The 16,526-nt window shown below is 33.9% G+C and overlaps 1 protein-coding gene and 1 pseudogene across 1 annotated transcript; one reads left to right on the top strand and one right to left on the bottom strand.

Annotated features, from left to right (window-relative positions):
• Positions 1-2,998: 2,998 nt before the first annotated feature.
• LOC120114590 (replication protein A 70 kDa DNA-binding subunit C-like) lies at positions 2,999-4,486 on the bottom strand. Its single transcript, XM_039135440.1, has 3 exons — positions 4,284-4,486; positions 3,356-3,859; positions 2,999-3,240 (listed from the first exon to the last, which is right to left on the bottom strand). Exons 1-2 carry the CDS (start codon positions 4,393-4,395, stop codon positions 3,396-3,398), a joined length of 576 nt encoding a protein of 191 aa, XP_038991371.1. The 5' UTR covers positions 4,396-4,486; the 3' UTR covers positions 2,999-3,240; positions 3,356-3,395.
• Positions 4,487-8,356: 3,870 nt separating this feature from the next.
• Positions 8,357-11,863, top strand: LOC120114589 (annotated as a pseudogene).
• The last annotated feature ends 4,663 nt before the right edge of the window (positions 11,864-16,526 follow it).

Raw genomic sequence — 16,526 nt, 5'->3', positions numbered from 1 at the left:
AAATCACACAGCAATGAACGTCACAAAAGATATTACGACGGTCTTTTTTCCCCTCATCCAAAAAATACCATGTGATATCCCTATGGTTTCAATTAAGTAGATGAAACAGCGACATAAAATGGCTTCCATGATATTAGGTAATCTATGCCGGGGCTGATAAATACCTTGATTTATATCAACAGACGGTCTCCATTCTTTCACAAACTGATAGTTTTGGGGAAGTCTCCATCCTTTAGATCTCATCAAGAAAGCTATTACAATAACTGGAGCCTTATCCCTCTCACATTGCTCTGCAGAAATGTACCATGGGTCATAATATGGCAACAAAAATGTAAAAATCATGCAAAATGTCAACTAGAAGTGTCCGCGCTATACAACCGACAGCTACTAATTACATATTGTTTGTGTATTTGCAAGCGAACTCTCCAACTCCCATTTTTATCTAGGTTAGTGACGGGGCATCACGAGTAGAGCAAACCACGAAAAGAATAAAAAGCTGGAAAAGGTGATTGAGATGTGGAGAAAATATTGCAGAAAGGTTTCAATATTGTGAACATGCAGCAGAATACATGCTGTTATCGATGAGAATTGAGAAAACCAAAAAGTGACTCATTGTGAAACTATAAAAAGAGAGATTATATTCAGTAAATGCTTCTCATGAACTAAAGAGAGGGTGAATTATTAAATTCTGCTCAGGCCAATCTCTTGAAATTTGCAAAGGAAGAAAATTGATACGAGAAAGAGGGAATAACAAAGCCTCGCACAAATAAAGTGATACAAAAATTAACCTTTCAACCGCAAACTGAAACTCCGTGATGAAACACAATGGTTACGCACCTAAAAATTGTATTGCATCATCAAATTGTAAAATTTTGTAATCTTGCAGACAGTGATAGGTAAATGAATTCTTGTAGAGATTTTAACAAGCAGGTACAGTCTGCAAAGAAATATTGTAAACAATATAAGAATATGCCATAACTGTAAGCTACAATTTAGATGCCTAAGAGCCACCAATATGTATTGAAGCGGAAGCAACATCAAACAAAGAGGAGAACAAACTGCACAATGAAAAACGAAAATGAATGGATCTTGACACCATCAATCCTACAACATTCCCATGACGATCCTTCCAATCACATCACTGATAGCATTGGAAGTTCACAAACTACTGGCTTACTTAGTTGAACGGTTATGATTTTCAACATCAAAAACATACTTGTGGACCTGTGGTAGTGCAAGTCCACAATCCCAATTTTTCTTCAGCCCTATTACACTTTACAAAGGAAACCTTATCACAGTAGTTAAAATAAATTTTGATGCATATATCTATCTCAATTATGATGTATTTGATTCAGTAACATTCAAGGTTTAACACAGTATTAACCATCCACCCTCATCTTCAAACTATCATTATATGCTTACCTACGTAAACAAGTGGCAATGTTAATTATCCTATTTTATAATTCAAGATACAAAATCTTACAACTTCAATTTACGACTATTCTACCCTCATTTTCTCCTTTTGAAGGCTAAAGGACCTAAAAGCAACAGAATCGCTCTTACTACTGTTTGACCATCAGATCTTTCAGTTAATTTGAGGCCTCAGTTCGATAAATTGCACTCATACAACCTGTTCTGGTGTTGCCTCAAATCAATATCACACATTTGATATCAAACTTCTTCCCCATGTTTCCAAGTTATCATTAATAAACATGGTGTTAGCCTTATTCACAAATAGAAAGCACCAAGGAATATTCTCCATTATCCCAAGTAAATCCATTGGAGCTGGATAGTACTCCTATTAACTTAACAGTATTCCCAAAGAGGTAGCCAATTTTTCATCCACACCCTAAGCATACAGATAACAATAGGACTTCCATAATTGGTACTACAACTGACAAAGGAATTTTCTAGATCAACAAAGTTACAAGATCTTACTCCTATAGGCTTTGCTTGTTATTAAGTATGGAAAACTTGCTAATCTAATCTTTACCATCAAAATACAGAAATCCCAAAATTCTCTTTCTTCAAATACTTAAAATAGAGAAATCCCATCAAAGTTCTTCAAGTAGCAGCATAAAAACCTCAACATACATCACAAAACCTAATCCAAAAATTTACGCTTTCTTGTTCCAATTAGCAAACAATCATAAGTAAACTTCTCCAAATTATTCTTAATCCCAAAATCCATAAATTTAAATCAGAATAAAACCATAAGCAGATAGTATTAACATTCGCAAACAGAAATAACAAAAAAAAAAGGGGGAAATAAGGAGGAAGAAGAAGGAGGTTACATTAAGGACTCGAGTAATTCACCGAGTCCTTAGAAGCTCGGAGCCAGAAGCGTTATCATAGCTACCCAAATAGAGAAAGTCAGGCAAGATCTCCGATGGGAAAGCACTGACTTGAAGCGAATTCTTGTCGGAAGAGACAGGAGTTCTATGCCCACATATCCCACAAACTTCCCCTTCCTCGTACTTGTGATAGTGCCCACAGATCCAACACGGATTCTCCCTCTCCCTCTTCCTCATCCCCACTCACCACCCAAAATAAACAAGTACGAGTTTTAGACAATATCCAGATCGAAAAAACCAACAAAGCTAAAGACCCAGTCTTTTTCGCTTGGGAGACGAAGAGTTTCAATGTGGAGCAAGGGACGGGAAAACGAAGGAAAATGACTTACCCTTTTCCAAAGGTAAGTCATTTTACCGTGTTTTGCTTTGAGTTTTCCTTAAGATAAATTATATCGACTTTCTTGTTTTACAGAAACATTTTTCGTAAAATGTTTCCCCCAACCAAAGGGACCCTTAGTGTAGTGTGTATAAGCCTCTGGCAACAGCATAAATCGGTACATCCCTGTATTTGTAGAGACGTAGATTGAGGTGAAAATAAATACACCAGAACCACAATGCCTGAAAAGCTACCCTTTTTCCATTTACATGTAGTTCAAAAGTTTCATGCATGCCAAAAGCAACGCGCTTGGTCGATAGAACATCAGACTCTTGCATCTCAAATATGGTTATATATAGAAAAGTTCCATGCATAGAAATTACATCTGCCATTTACTCGTAACCAAACTACAACACAACAAAAAAAAGGGGGGGACAAATGGGAGCAAACTGAAATTCCAACACCCAAAGTGACAATTTTCAATTGTGAAACGAGAAAGCTTAAGTTCACTTCAAGGTTGTCAAAAATGGCATTCCATCAACAACTCGTGGCTCTCCCAAGTCCAATGTCCTAATCATGAGAAACAAAGAACATACAATTAGAATGATAGATGACATGCCAAAAAAATTATGGACTGATTTAAAGTTCAATACATTTTCAATAGACAACAGAAGCAACAACCTACCTGTTGCCTCAAAAGACTTCCATATCTCCCAGCAGAAAAATCAGTGCCTCAAAGGTACAGCACCTGAGTTTGGGCAGTCTCTGGCCCAATATCCAGTTTGATGGCACTTAAAGCACTCACCAGATACTCGGCCAACAGTTGTCCCAGAATACATTCTATCAGAATAGTCCCTGCCAACAGACTGTATCGGACTATTCATGATGGTAGGACAATTTGTAGAGCTATGACCAGTAACACCACAACTATTAAAGAATATATTCATGCTTGAAGCAGTTTCTCTAAGCCTAGAACCACTGTAATGGTTTCCATATCGACCCTCTTGGTTTACTGGCAACCCATATTCTCTACTAGCAGTTGTCGGTGCAATACCCCTGCTTCCATCAATCCCAACCCCAGCAGCATAACCCAGACCAGGATTAGGAGTGCTGAACTCTTCCTTTGATGCAGAAGGACCAAAATTATTTGTTTTAATCTTCTCGATCAAATCCAAAAGGGACCTTGAATCTGATAGAAAATTTTACATTTTTTACTTTCACCACTGTTGATTTCACACGCTGTTCATCAGTAAAAATTTCTTCCTTCACTTTCAACTTGAATATATATTTATTGAACATAACTTTACGTGTGATTTCCATAAATTCAATCAAAACAATCGGGATTTAAAGAACAACTAGAAGGAAAACATAACAGATCAAGATTAATTCTTCTGGAGAGCAAAAATCGATTACTGAAATACATACATAAACATATCACTCAACAAACATGCAAAAATAATCAAGAAGATTGAAAAGAAATCTTTATTCAGTAAAACTATAGAAAAAAGACAGAAAAGAAAATGAAATAAGGTGCAGATGCGTGAGAATAGGAAATTTTCTTGAGAAAGAATGAGTTGAAAAAAGGCACGCTACGACGGAGAAGAGAGACATACCTAATGCTGCGCTGGTGACAGATGATGCTGGTGACCGGAAGTTGACAAAGTCGGCATGATGCTGTGATGGTGACAGATGATGCTGGTGACCGGAAGTTGACAAAGTCGGCATGATGCTGCGCTGGTTCGGGTGGGTTGCTAGGCGTTGCGTAGGGAAATGAATAGAAGAATTAGGGATTTAGAACTGGATCCGTTAAAGGACAAAAAAACTACGGCGCCAATATATAGTAATATTGCGCGTTTTCAACACTAATACCATTAATGTACGGTTATATCGCGACCTTTTTATCACAAACACCACTAAAGTAATTACAGGCTGTGGCTTTTAACCATAAATGTCGCCGTATTCCAATAAATAACGGCGTCTCCTTTTTACGTCATTAAAGTTTCTATTTTGTGGCATTTTTTCGAAAACGTTGCGTTATGTAAAAAATGGCAATATTTGAATTAAAAACGCCGTTATAAATTTATTTTTATTGTAGTGAGGATTGCCTTCGGTTCTGCAAAACGTGTTTAAAGACCTAATGTTTTGTAGAGAGTGAGACTCATCCGACGTGAAAGAATTTTTTAGATAAATCAATTTAATATCACGTTCTGTAAAATGTGAGGTCCACAAGAAATTGAAGCAACAAGATTATATTGATCTTTTGGGACAAGTGATATGCATAATTTAAAAAAAATTCATAAAGTAATATAAAAATCCTTAATAATAAAATCAAAATTTAAAAATACATATTATAATTTGAAAATATATATAATTTTAGAAAAATTTCCTTATTTAAAAACAATTCTAATTTCTAATAAAAAAATCTAATAAAAAGTATTAATCTAATAATATAAAATATCTTAATTAAAAAATACTTACTTTAAAAGGATTTAATATAAAAAAGTCCTAATTAAATATAATTTAAATGAAATCGTTTCATACCACCTCATGCAAATATTGTTTTGTATTTGCACGAGGCTAGTTTTGGTTACGTTAGCAGTATAATTGGTGATACTAAATTACAACCTCTACTGATAAAACTTGTTAGAAAGGTGGAGGCCGGAGACACATATGTTTCATTTTGTATTTCATCTTGGGCTATCTATTAATAGAAAGGCTATTATCGGTGTTGTTGAAGATAACTGGTATAGCTTCTGTTTGGAACTGCTGAGAATTCCTCCAAACAAGTTGGATGATGATAAGATCAAGATTAAATTTTTGGACGATAATTTTATGTAGTTGCCCCCGGATGCTCCTCTAGAGATTAAAAAGGTTAATATAATTTTTGAAGTTTACAATAACTAGTTGGTTTACTGAGATGAGTTATTAAATTACATAAGTAATGTTAGGGGTTTGAACCCTAGTATTTTCGGATAGAGCAAATGGGTTGGGAGGATCATTCTCGCCTCTGAAATATTTGATCTGGATTAGTCCGTCAATAGATCGGATAACAATGATTAATTCAAAAAAACGATTGTTGGATTGGCATCGTGTGGAGGATGTATGTGGATGTATGAAATGGGACTGAGCAAAAACATAGTATAATCTTAGTTTAGGTAAAACTATTGATCATCGAATTAATTTGATCGATGAACAATTAATTTTTTAATATTCGATTATTGATTAATTTGATTCAAAATTAATTAATTAATTGAAACGAATTAACCGAAGATATTAAATAGTTAATATATTACATATATTAAATATATTTTAAGCTTAAATCAATTAAGAATTAAGACATAACTATTTTTTAATCACATTAGACCCATTGAATTGTCAAAATGTAACTAAATTTTAACTCAAATAAAAATATATCTATTAAACTCAAATTAATCTAATTAAAATAAATTTATAAAAAAATTTGGTTTGGTTAATTATTTTTTAAAAAGCTCGGTTCGATTAATAGTTAAAGAAAAAGTTCAATTAATTCGATTTTCAGGGAAATTGGTCGGTTCAATGGTCGAACCCATCGTTTGAACACCCAACATTTTAGGAGTGAGTTTTGATCGAGCCGAGTAAAAAGATTCAAGTCACTTGAGTTGACGTATCATATTTTATAACTCAAATCTTATTTGAAATTTTTTCGAATTGAGTTGAACTATTTGAATTTTTATTTAAGTTTAAGAGCATACCATGCCAATAGTCTCATTTGTTTTCGGTCTGTCCGACTTTAATCACGATTTTTAATTAAGTGCTCTTGGTCATTTACGTTATCGATCCGTTTAAATCCCTCGAATGTTAACCTATTAACATAAGTGGGACATGGCAATTTAAAAAAAAAAAACACATTCACCAGCTGGGCACTTCTTCTTCTTCTTCTTCTTCTTCTTCTTCTTCTTCTTCTTCTTCTTCTTCTTCTTCTTCTTCTTCTTCTTCTCCTCTGCACATGGGTATAAAAACCAAAAATTTGGTTTTCAGCTAATTTGACTCCTCCATCTCAAAATTAGAAGAGAGAGAAGCTCTAGAATCTTGTGGCCGTCCACCTTTCACCGCCGGCTTTAGGTTTTGCCGACATCCATCTACCACCACCCTTCACATGTCTCCTCTTCCTCTTCTTCACATTAAACCACACATGCCCATTTCAATTCATAAACTCATTTATCATCTTTCAGTGTTTTACCTCGTTCTCCATCCGATATCAGAAATCCAACACAGCCCTCGCCTTGCCCGCAAGCTTCCACAGTAACCCATTTCGCATCAACATTACCAGCCTCATTAGGAGACCTCGATCGTTGCCCCATGGCTCTAGTGCTCGAGTGTTGGTCCAATCGAGCCACTACCACCACAGATGATGACATGGTTGAGTAGGTTTTCATGCGCTCTAATGATCGATTCGAGGACACCTCTATCTCCTCCTCCTCCATTGCTTCTTGAGTTCTTTCGGCATGCTCGAAGCTCCATCCGCCAACTTATAATGTTGGTGAAAGTTTCCTTTCAGCTATGGATTTTGTTTTTCAACTATGATGCTGAAATGTTTCTATTTCTTCTCCCTAATTTTACTGCAAAAATATCACACCTATAAGCTCTCTCTCTTTATATCTATCTATATATATATATATATATAGGGTTTTAAAAAACGGTCTGCGACCGCGATTTCGGCCTCGATATAGCGATTTTGCCACCGTTCGAGTTATTCGCGACGGCTGTAATAGCGTCCGCGACAGCCACACGGTAAATTCAAAATAACTGAAAACGTGACCGCGATCGAGATTTAAAACTCTTAATAATATATATATATATATATATATATGCACGCCAAAATTATAATTTAGCATAGTTCATGTCAACGGTGGAGGGAGGAGAATTTCAAATATATAGTTTATTTTGCACGGTTTTGTCTGTGGAAGAAGAAGAAGAAGAGAAATGTGGAGGGAGGAGGAGGATTTCAAATAGTTTGTTTTGCATGATTTTGTCTGTGGGAAGAAGAAAGAAAGAAAGAAAGTCAAACTGTTGGTAAAAGGTTTTGATTAAATAAAGAGTGTGAAGTGGAAAATAAAGAGAGTGAAGCCAAAAAAAAATGGTACAGTACACTTAATTAGAAAATCCGTGATCAAAGTTAGACCGAAAATAAGGAGGACTATTGACATAATTTACCCTAAATTTAATTATAAATATTTAAAATATTATGATAATAATTGATTCTAATTTTAAATACTTTCTATAATCATATATATATATATATATATTATGTAGATGTGATATATTTTACTCAAATTCAAAAATTAATTCATTAAACACTTTAAATTTTATAAAATTAAATTAAATTTATAAAATTATAAATTAAATCACGTTAAATTAAAAATTTTATTTTTTTTAGTAGAGTTTTGCTCACCTCACGTTATATATACGCACTGAATGGCCCAAAAGATAAGTTGACAGAGGCAAAATTTGTGGGTCTATTCATTCATGCAGGAACAATGTCTGGCCCAATTTACTTTCAAATCTTCCAACTTCAAATTAGGGCAGAATCACGATTGCGGAAAACAAAACCCAAAACCACAGAAAGCGGTAAAGGCTAACCGAGCCGTTCATGTGGTTTTTTTTAAACTGAAGAAAATTTGTTCTTAAGGGAAGATATTGGTTTTTTACTTTTTTTTTGTTCCTGGGACTGTGCTTTCTTTGTCTTCTGTTCCGGTGAACTGGGAAGTTGAGAATGTCTGGAAAGGCAAGCTTAAATCTCAAGCTCAATAAAAAACCGAAGATTTCTATGGGGAAACCTAAGAATTACATTAACAGGGAAGGCACTACACCTAGTATTGAAAAGGGCGGTGTTACTCTTGGGAAGAGCAGCTCTAATAGTAGAAAGCTCAAGGGTGCAGATGATGGGAGAAGAAAGCGAGTTGATTCTCATCAGTTATTTTCATTTAAGATCGATAAGAATTTAGAGTCAACCAAGACGAAGGCTTCGTCTGGAAAACACTCGAAGATGGTCAAGAGTGACTTAAAAAAAGGGAGACAAGGCAATGGCAAAGCTTCTCCCCCGTTAGAGTATGTTACTAACACTGGTAAAGCTACTTCTCATAACCCTAAGAATGCCAGCAGGAGTGCGGAAGAGGAAGCTGAAATGGTTAGTGCACCAAATGGTCCATCAAAGAAATATGCCAACTCTAATGCCAGAGCCAACTCAACTAAAAAAATAGTTCGGGTTAAAAAAACCTTAAAAACTGATTCAGAAGTTGTAGATGATAAGCCAAAGAAGAAGAAGAGAATTCGCTTAGATCCTTATGATACCTCAAACAAGAGGCTAGATGATGGCACTGCAATTAATGGTCAGTATTTGCACCTTCTTCTAATTGTACTTGTTTGAAGTGGATTTTCTTTTATTTGAACTTCTTTTATTTTTGCTGTTTCTTTATCCTCTCCAGAATGTAAGAAGGATAAGAAAAAAGATTTGGAGGAAAATGCTCCCATGTCAAAAAATGCGCAGTTCCGTGGAATACAGCCGAGTCCCTCCATCCTTTCCTTTGTGGAAGATAATGTAATTTGTACGCCAAGTGCCTTGAGATGTCTGGACTTTAAATTCACATCTTTTTTTTTCATACTGACTTTTGAATACCATTTACAGTTGTTAGGGCGTAGACGCACTATTGAGATCCAAAGAGCTGGCTATAACACTCAGCTTTCTGCCCCATTAGACAATATCTCTTTCTCTACCAAACCTGAAAGGGAACGCATTGATGAAAATGTGTGTTTTGTTATTATTAATGTGATAATTAGCTAAAAGTTACTCATTTTCTGCTGTGATCATCTATAGGTCAATGTTTTTTTTTGGCAGATATTTAGGAACAAGTTGCAGTTTTCGCCGCCTCAAAGGTTTCATCATCATTTCCCCCGCCTGTTATTTCAGAGATTGCATTTGCAGGTTGATACCTGATATTTTCCATTCTTTCCTTCCACATTGTTGGTTTTATTTTAGGTTATCTTTTTTCTGGTTACTGTACACTTTCCATGTTGATGGCTTCTCAGTATAACGTGCTAATGTCTCGTATACCAATTGAAAGAGTATAATTCTCTCTCTATGCTTATTGCAAGTATCAAATGGGAAAGTTGTGCACCAGGAGCTATAGCGACTATGCTCTCTGTATCTGTACCCTTTTCAATATTGTCTGTAAGGAACTTTTGATAAAACAGATGGATTAACCTTTTTTCTTCTCTGTATGTGTACTTTCTTTCATAGTCCAATTTTAATGAGTTTTCTAAGAGATGGGATTATCTTATTAGCGCGTTAAGCTGGTTTGACACTTTGCTTACTGTCTGCTCATTTTTTGTTTTGATGTCCCATATGAGAACTTCTTGTAGTCTCTAAAATCTTATCCACATATATTCATGTTAAGAATAATACATCTCTATTGCCCTTGTTAGGTAGGTCAAATGTTGGGAAGTCATCTCTACTCAATGCACTTACCAGACAATGGGGTGTCGTACGGACATCAGACAAACCAGGCCACACTCAAGTGCTTCCAATTTTCTTATAACTATGCTTTCAATTTCCTGGTAATATGTCTTCCTTGCAAAGGTTACAAAAACTGTTTTGTGCAGAGTATTAATTTCTTCGAGTTGGGATCAAAGCTCTGCTTGGTTGATTTGCCTGGCTATGGCTTTGCCTATGCAAAGGAAGAAGTTAAGGAGGCATGGGAAGACCTGGTGAGTACATTATGATTGGATCCAGGCATCCGGCCTTTGCCTGCAGCCGTTTTTTATCTTTTATTTTAGTCTTTGCATTTGTAACACCTTGTTGGTGCTGAACGCCATAATTAATCTGCGACAGTCCCTAGTTATCAGATTGCTAGTGAGCATGATTGGTTTCATCAGTTGTTGGACAAGGTAGACATTTTTTTTACTGAACCAATCACGTGTTAGGCAAGTTTTGTGTGTACTGGTAATTGACACTGGGAGGCTGAAATTATTGGTTCGGAATGTTTTCTGAGTTGAAAATCTGAGAACTGACTGAGTTACAGATATCTGAATTTAGGCTTTAAAGTTTTTGTTGTTAATTTCTTGTCAAAACCAATTAGGTATGACTTAACCTCTTGCAATTAAGATACTTGTTAATTGTTAAAATTTGCAGGTCAAGGAGTATGTTTCAACAAGAATTGGTCTAAAACGAGTGTGCCTTCTCGTTGATACAAAGTGGGGTATGAAGCCTAGAGATAATGAACTCATTGATTTAATGGAAAGGTATATTTTCTCAAGTAAGGAAGAGGAAACTTAATTTGGTATTATAGTTGCATCTTGTTTAGTACTCTGGGTGTTGCCTCCTTTCCCTGGATAAGTAGCAGATTAAAATGTTATTGGACAACATGACGACTTTGGTTGATGTAGGCATTCAAAGGATTGCAAATGCCTAAGAGTTAAGATAACTTTTTTAGAACAACACATCCTTCGTGTGGTGGACCCGGAGGGGGGGGGGGGAAGAACCCATACCTTGAATAATTGACAATGTCTCAGTTGGCAATGAAGATTTGAGACTCGAGATTCATTCTTTGGTTAAGAGGAAAAGGAGGTGTGGTGAGGTGAAGATCATTATTTGCCGTTCTGGTGCTACTATCTTAGATGACATGGTATGACTAGGCAGCGATCCTGCATGTCTGTTGACCTTTATGCATAGAGGGAACATAAACAACACTAGGAGTGTTGCATGTACTTGATTTATTTTGTTGATTTTTCAGTTATTAATATACAGATCTCAAACAAAATACCAGATTGTCTTAACCAAGACGGATACGGTGTTCCCGATTGACGTGGCACGTCGTGCAATGCAAATCGAAGAGGTGATTTTATGCATTGATGTTTTACATTTTCATTGAAATGCATCTTGACTTTGAGACGGGACCAGTTTCTAAAATCCATGTGTCTTTGCAGAGCCTCAACGCAAATAGATCTCTCGTTCAACCTGTGGTATGAAGAAAAACTTGTATACATATTTGATGTTCTATGAATTACTGAGGAGGCCTATGTAAATGGATATTGATTTGATTTCAGATGATGGTCAGCTCAAAAACTGGAGCTGGTATCCGAAGTTTAAGAACCGTCTTATCTAAGATCGCTAGGTTTGCCAAGCTCTGATTCTGACCAGGTGATTATTTTGCTTCCTGTCATTGTCATCAGTTTCAAGTTATTTAATCAGCATTAGAAGCTGAACAGGAATTGATATTATTATGGAGATCTATTGATGGGATAATTTCTGGCTACAAGCTTGGTATTTCCCAAAAAAAAGAGCAAAACTGAAGTTGTGGGTTCATTCATTTGGTGCCACGTTGTATGCCACCATAGGGTGATCAAAACCTTCATGTGATGTATTGGTAAGACTAAAATTGCTATCAAACTTGAAGTAGAGAGATTTGCCAAAAGCCGTAATAGGATTAGCATGGGACAAATGATAGTGGTTCGGTCTCCAAATTATAGATTGATGCTGGTGCCATGACCAAAAATGCCACTCTGAAAATGTAATTGATAACGTAAAACATGGCGCTGTATAAAGCTTTAAGGTTTAGGATAAACAATACATTTAGTAACTAAACTATTAGTTTTAATTCGTTTTGATACGTAAACCTTCAATTATTTAAAAAAAAAAATCATATCTAACGTTTAATTTTTGTTTCGTTTCAGTATCTCAGCGTTAAAAGCTTGAAATGTTTAGCACCTAAATTATTAATTTTGGTTTGTTTTAGTGCTTAAACATTCAATTTTTTTATTAAAAAAACATAATGTTACATTTTAATCGAGACATTAATATTAAACAAAAATTATGATTTAGGTAGGGGTGATTAATGAGTTGAGCAGATTGTGAGCAGTTTAAACTCAACTTGGTAAAAGCTCAACTCGGGTTGACTTGACCTGAGACCTTAACGAATTGAGTATAGTAAAGTCTAACTCGACTCGATAAATTGGCGGTTGTTAATTTTTTATACTTTTTAGTAGTTATTTTAAAAAAAACATTTCATTAAAAAATTACTAATGTATTAATAGATAATGAAAACATGATAAATGAGTAATCTATTAATTTATAGTATTAATAGATTTTACCTATAGTTAAAAAAAATAATAAAAAATTTTCATTGAGCTTAACGAATAACGAGCATAACGAGCACGAGCCGAGTAAAATTTTAATGAGCTTAGTGAGCAACAAATTTTTTTAACGAGAACGAGTTGGGCATTGTTCCACTCGCGATCGACTCGCTCGATAATCACCCCTAACTTTAGGTATAGTTTTGAAAAAATTGAAAGTTTGGGTACTAAAACAGATTAAAATTAATAGTTTAAGTATTAAACATGTAATTTACCCTAAAGTTTTATCAAGGTGTTTCCAATCTTACTTAAATATTATTTTTCTTCCTTTATCTAATTTGGTATTTAAATGTCTTTCTTTTACTTTGGGATATGAATGTCATTTTTCTTCTAATGTGATTGACATGATATCTTAAGAATCAATGAAATTGTTACATGTGATAAATATCATATCATTACATATTAAATTGCTTAATTTAAGTATTACATTATAGAAAATGTCAAATTCAATATCATATTGAACAAAAGTAACTACATATACCTTTACCCAAAAAAATATGTAGCGTTACAATATAACAAATTTGATAGGTTGACCAAGTTTTTTATATTTCTTTAGATAATGTGTTTTAGATTTCTTGCGAATATTTATCGTTTCTCGTTCCCCTTTCTATAGATAAATTTAAATTTAAATTTAAAATTTGTCAAAACAAATATCACAATAAAATATAAATTCATATACTAAATTAGATAATAAAAATATAATAAGTATTATATTTCTAAAAAATAAGTTTAAAAATCAAATTGTATAATATGATCTAAGCAATTTTAATTGTAAAGAAATTATGATTATTTCTTGAGGTTTCAAGTTCAAAACCCATAAATGTGAGTGGTATGAATTTTAATGTTAAATAGTTGAGTTATCTTTTTTTTCTTCTTGATTAATCTATCTATGGTGATTATAATGTAATATATGTTATAATGATTTTCAGTAATTTAACAATGAAAGCTCGTCACTCTTGTAATCTTTGGTGTTTGAACATGAGACCTTTGGGAATAACAACATTTCTCTTAACCATTGAGATAGTTTGGTTCGTGCATTAAATTATCTTCGAACAGATGTCATCTTATATTTATTTTATATTTTAATAAAAATCAAATTGTATATAAATTCATAAAATAAATAAATGACAACAAATTCAATTACCGCTCGTATTGACGGGATTAGGGCTGTAAATGAGACGAGACAGATCGCGAGCTACTCGAGATCGACTCGATGAAGGCTCGATAAATACTCGGATCGAATGGACTCGACTTTGAGCTTGAGCTCGACTCGAGTTCTTAACGAGCCGAAACGAGCTACTCGATATTCGACTCGAAAAGCTCGTGAGCAGCTCGAAAAAATGTTATATTATAATTTTAGATTTTTTAAAATTACATTATTAAAAATATATTAAAAATACACTATTGATAATTATAAAATTTTAAAAATATATTAAAAATTTTATAATACAACTACCCTCAAATTTTAATTTTTTTAATTAACCAGCCTAAGTTCAATTGTTACATTGTATATTACTAAATGAAAAATAAAAGCCCATATAATTAAGCACATGTTAGATTACACGTGTTTGGTTGATTTTTTTCTTTTTTTTTTAACTTTTTACTGTACAAGTACTTGAAAACGTAGAAAAATAAAATAAATAATAATAAAAAATAGCCAAACAATAGAAAAATTGAAAATGGTTAAAAATTATTTTTGAATAAATATTCTTATATTTATTTTAAATTAATAAAAAAATTATTTATCTAATGACAAATATTTAATATATTTCTAATGATAATATTTTTAATAACTAATTTTTTAAATTGTTGTTATATTTTGAGGTTTCGAGTTCAAATATCATAAATATCAAGAGTTTGAGCATTTAATATCAATATATTATATTGTACTTATCTCATAAATCGATACCAAGTTGATTAATTAATGTATTTGTAATAAACCCTAAACCCTAAAACATGAACTTTAAACCCTAAATCATAAACTCACGAACTGATGAATGAACATTTCAACTATTTTTTGGTTGACTATTTTGACTAACCATATTTCCTGATTGGATTTTGACTAACCATAAACCCTAAACTCCCAAAATAAAGAATGAACATTTCAATTATTTTGGCTAATCATAAACCTTAAACCATAAACTCCCAAACTGATGAATGAACATTTCAACTGTTTTTCTGGTTGACTATTTTAACCATATTTCCTTATTAGATTTTGACTAACCATAAACCCTAAACTCCCAAATTAAAGAATGAACATTTTAATTATTTTGACTAATCATAAACCCTAAACCCTAAATGTAGTATTCCTTATGAAGAATGCAGAATATTATTGAGAAAATATCACACTATTCATGATGTAGGAACATAAATTCATAATACAGTTTGAGGTCTCAGTCACGTGGCATGTGGTCATGGATTCACATGGATTTTTTAACCTTTGTATTTACAAAATTACGAACATCAAAACCTTTGTATTCACATGGTAATAGGGAAAAGGAAATGGGAACAAATTAAACTTGAGAAAGTCTACATGTAGGATACTGCTTTAATGAATTTGTCACCAACATCAAAACCTCTTGTCTTTTATCAAGAAGCAACATAAGACCAAGATATCCAATCCTCTTCTCTGGAAATCCAGAAGATGCAATCAACTTCAGGCACTCCATTTGGCCAAAATGAGTGGGATACCCAAGCATGTGAATGAACATGAGCTTTGCCAGGTTACGGTACCTATAGTCTTGATCATTTTCAAGAATTGCTGCACGAATAGCAGCACATTCTTTCCTTACAACAACACGTTCTTCTGCTGCAGTTTTGCAAGCACGTATAGCCCGTATCATGTCCCTGCATTGGAACAGTAAGTTCAACAACTTCAATTAATAAGCACATAATCTACATTTAAGTCAATAATTTAGATTCTTTATTTGGCAAACCTGGTTACAGGACAGGCATAGACATGGGAAAACCTGGTTACAGGACAGGAATAGACATGGGAATCAGTAAAACAGAAGTGAATTTTCGAAGGTTACTTGTAGCTGCACTCCAAAAAAAAAAATCATGCTAAACTCATTTATGTATGTCCTTCCATTTTTTGCAGTGAGACCATGTCTTTTTCTTCTCTCGGCCATCAAAGATCTGAGAGAAACAATACCATATACTTCCAACAAACCATTGTTTTGCAGGTAGGGTCTTGTTTAGACCAAAATTCACTGCTATCTTCTGTCTACAGTCCTCAGTTTAGACCAAAATTTTCTTTTATGTTAACTTTCGTTTCCCCCTCATTTTTGGCATCAATCTCATGGTTGGATTTCCATCTCAATAGAATTTCATCTGAGTTTTGTAAAGAAGGTCAAATTTGCAGGAATGCAAAGGGTATTGTAAAGAGTAAGGGAACGATGATGAAGTGATAACAGAGACTACGAACAACTTCTCGTTTTCCTCTTCTTCTGCTATGCTACTTCAAAGTACAAAGATTAAGTGAAAACCAATTAACAATGTCATCGATGTTTAATGAAAACCAATTAACAATGTCATCGAAGTTGTAAATTATGCGTTTCTTTCATGAAGAATCGAGCTCCCTTCAGGACTCCAAAGCCTTTTGAATTTATATCCCACACCAGACACTGAAGAGAGTTAAAGGGCTGGAGAGCAATTATAAAAGGAGTGGACTAACGCTTGTGTTAAGT

The sequence above is a fragment of the Hibiscus syriacus genome, unplaced genomic scaffold, assembly GCF_006381635.1.
Source record: "Hibiscus syriacus cultivar Baekdansim isolate YM2019G1 unplaced genomic scaffold, ASM638163v2 tig00110236_pilon, whole genome shotgun sequence".
In the NCBI taxonomy this organism is placed as follows: domain Eukaryota; kingdom Viridiplantae; phylum Streptophyta; class Magnoliopsida; order Malvales; family Malvaceae; genus Hibiscus; species Hibiscus syriacus.
The sequence above is the reverse complement of the archived record's forward strand: the minus strand, read 5'-3'. Positions and strand labels throughout refer to the sequence as shown.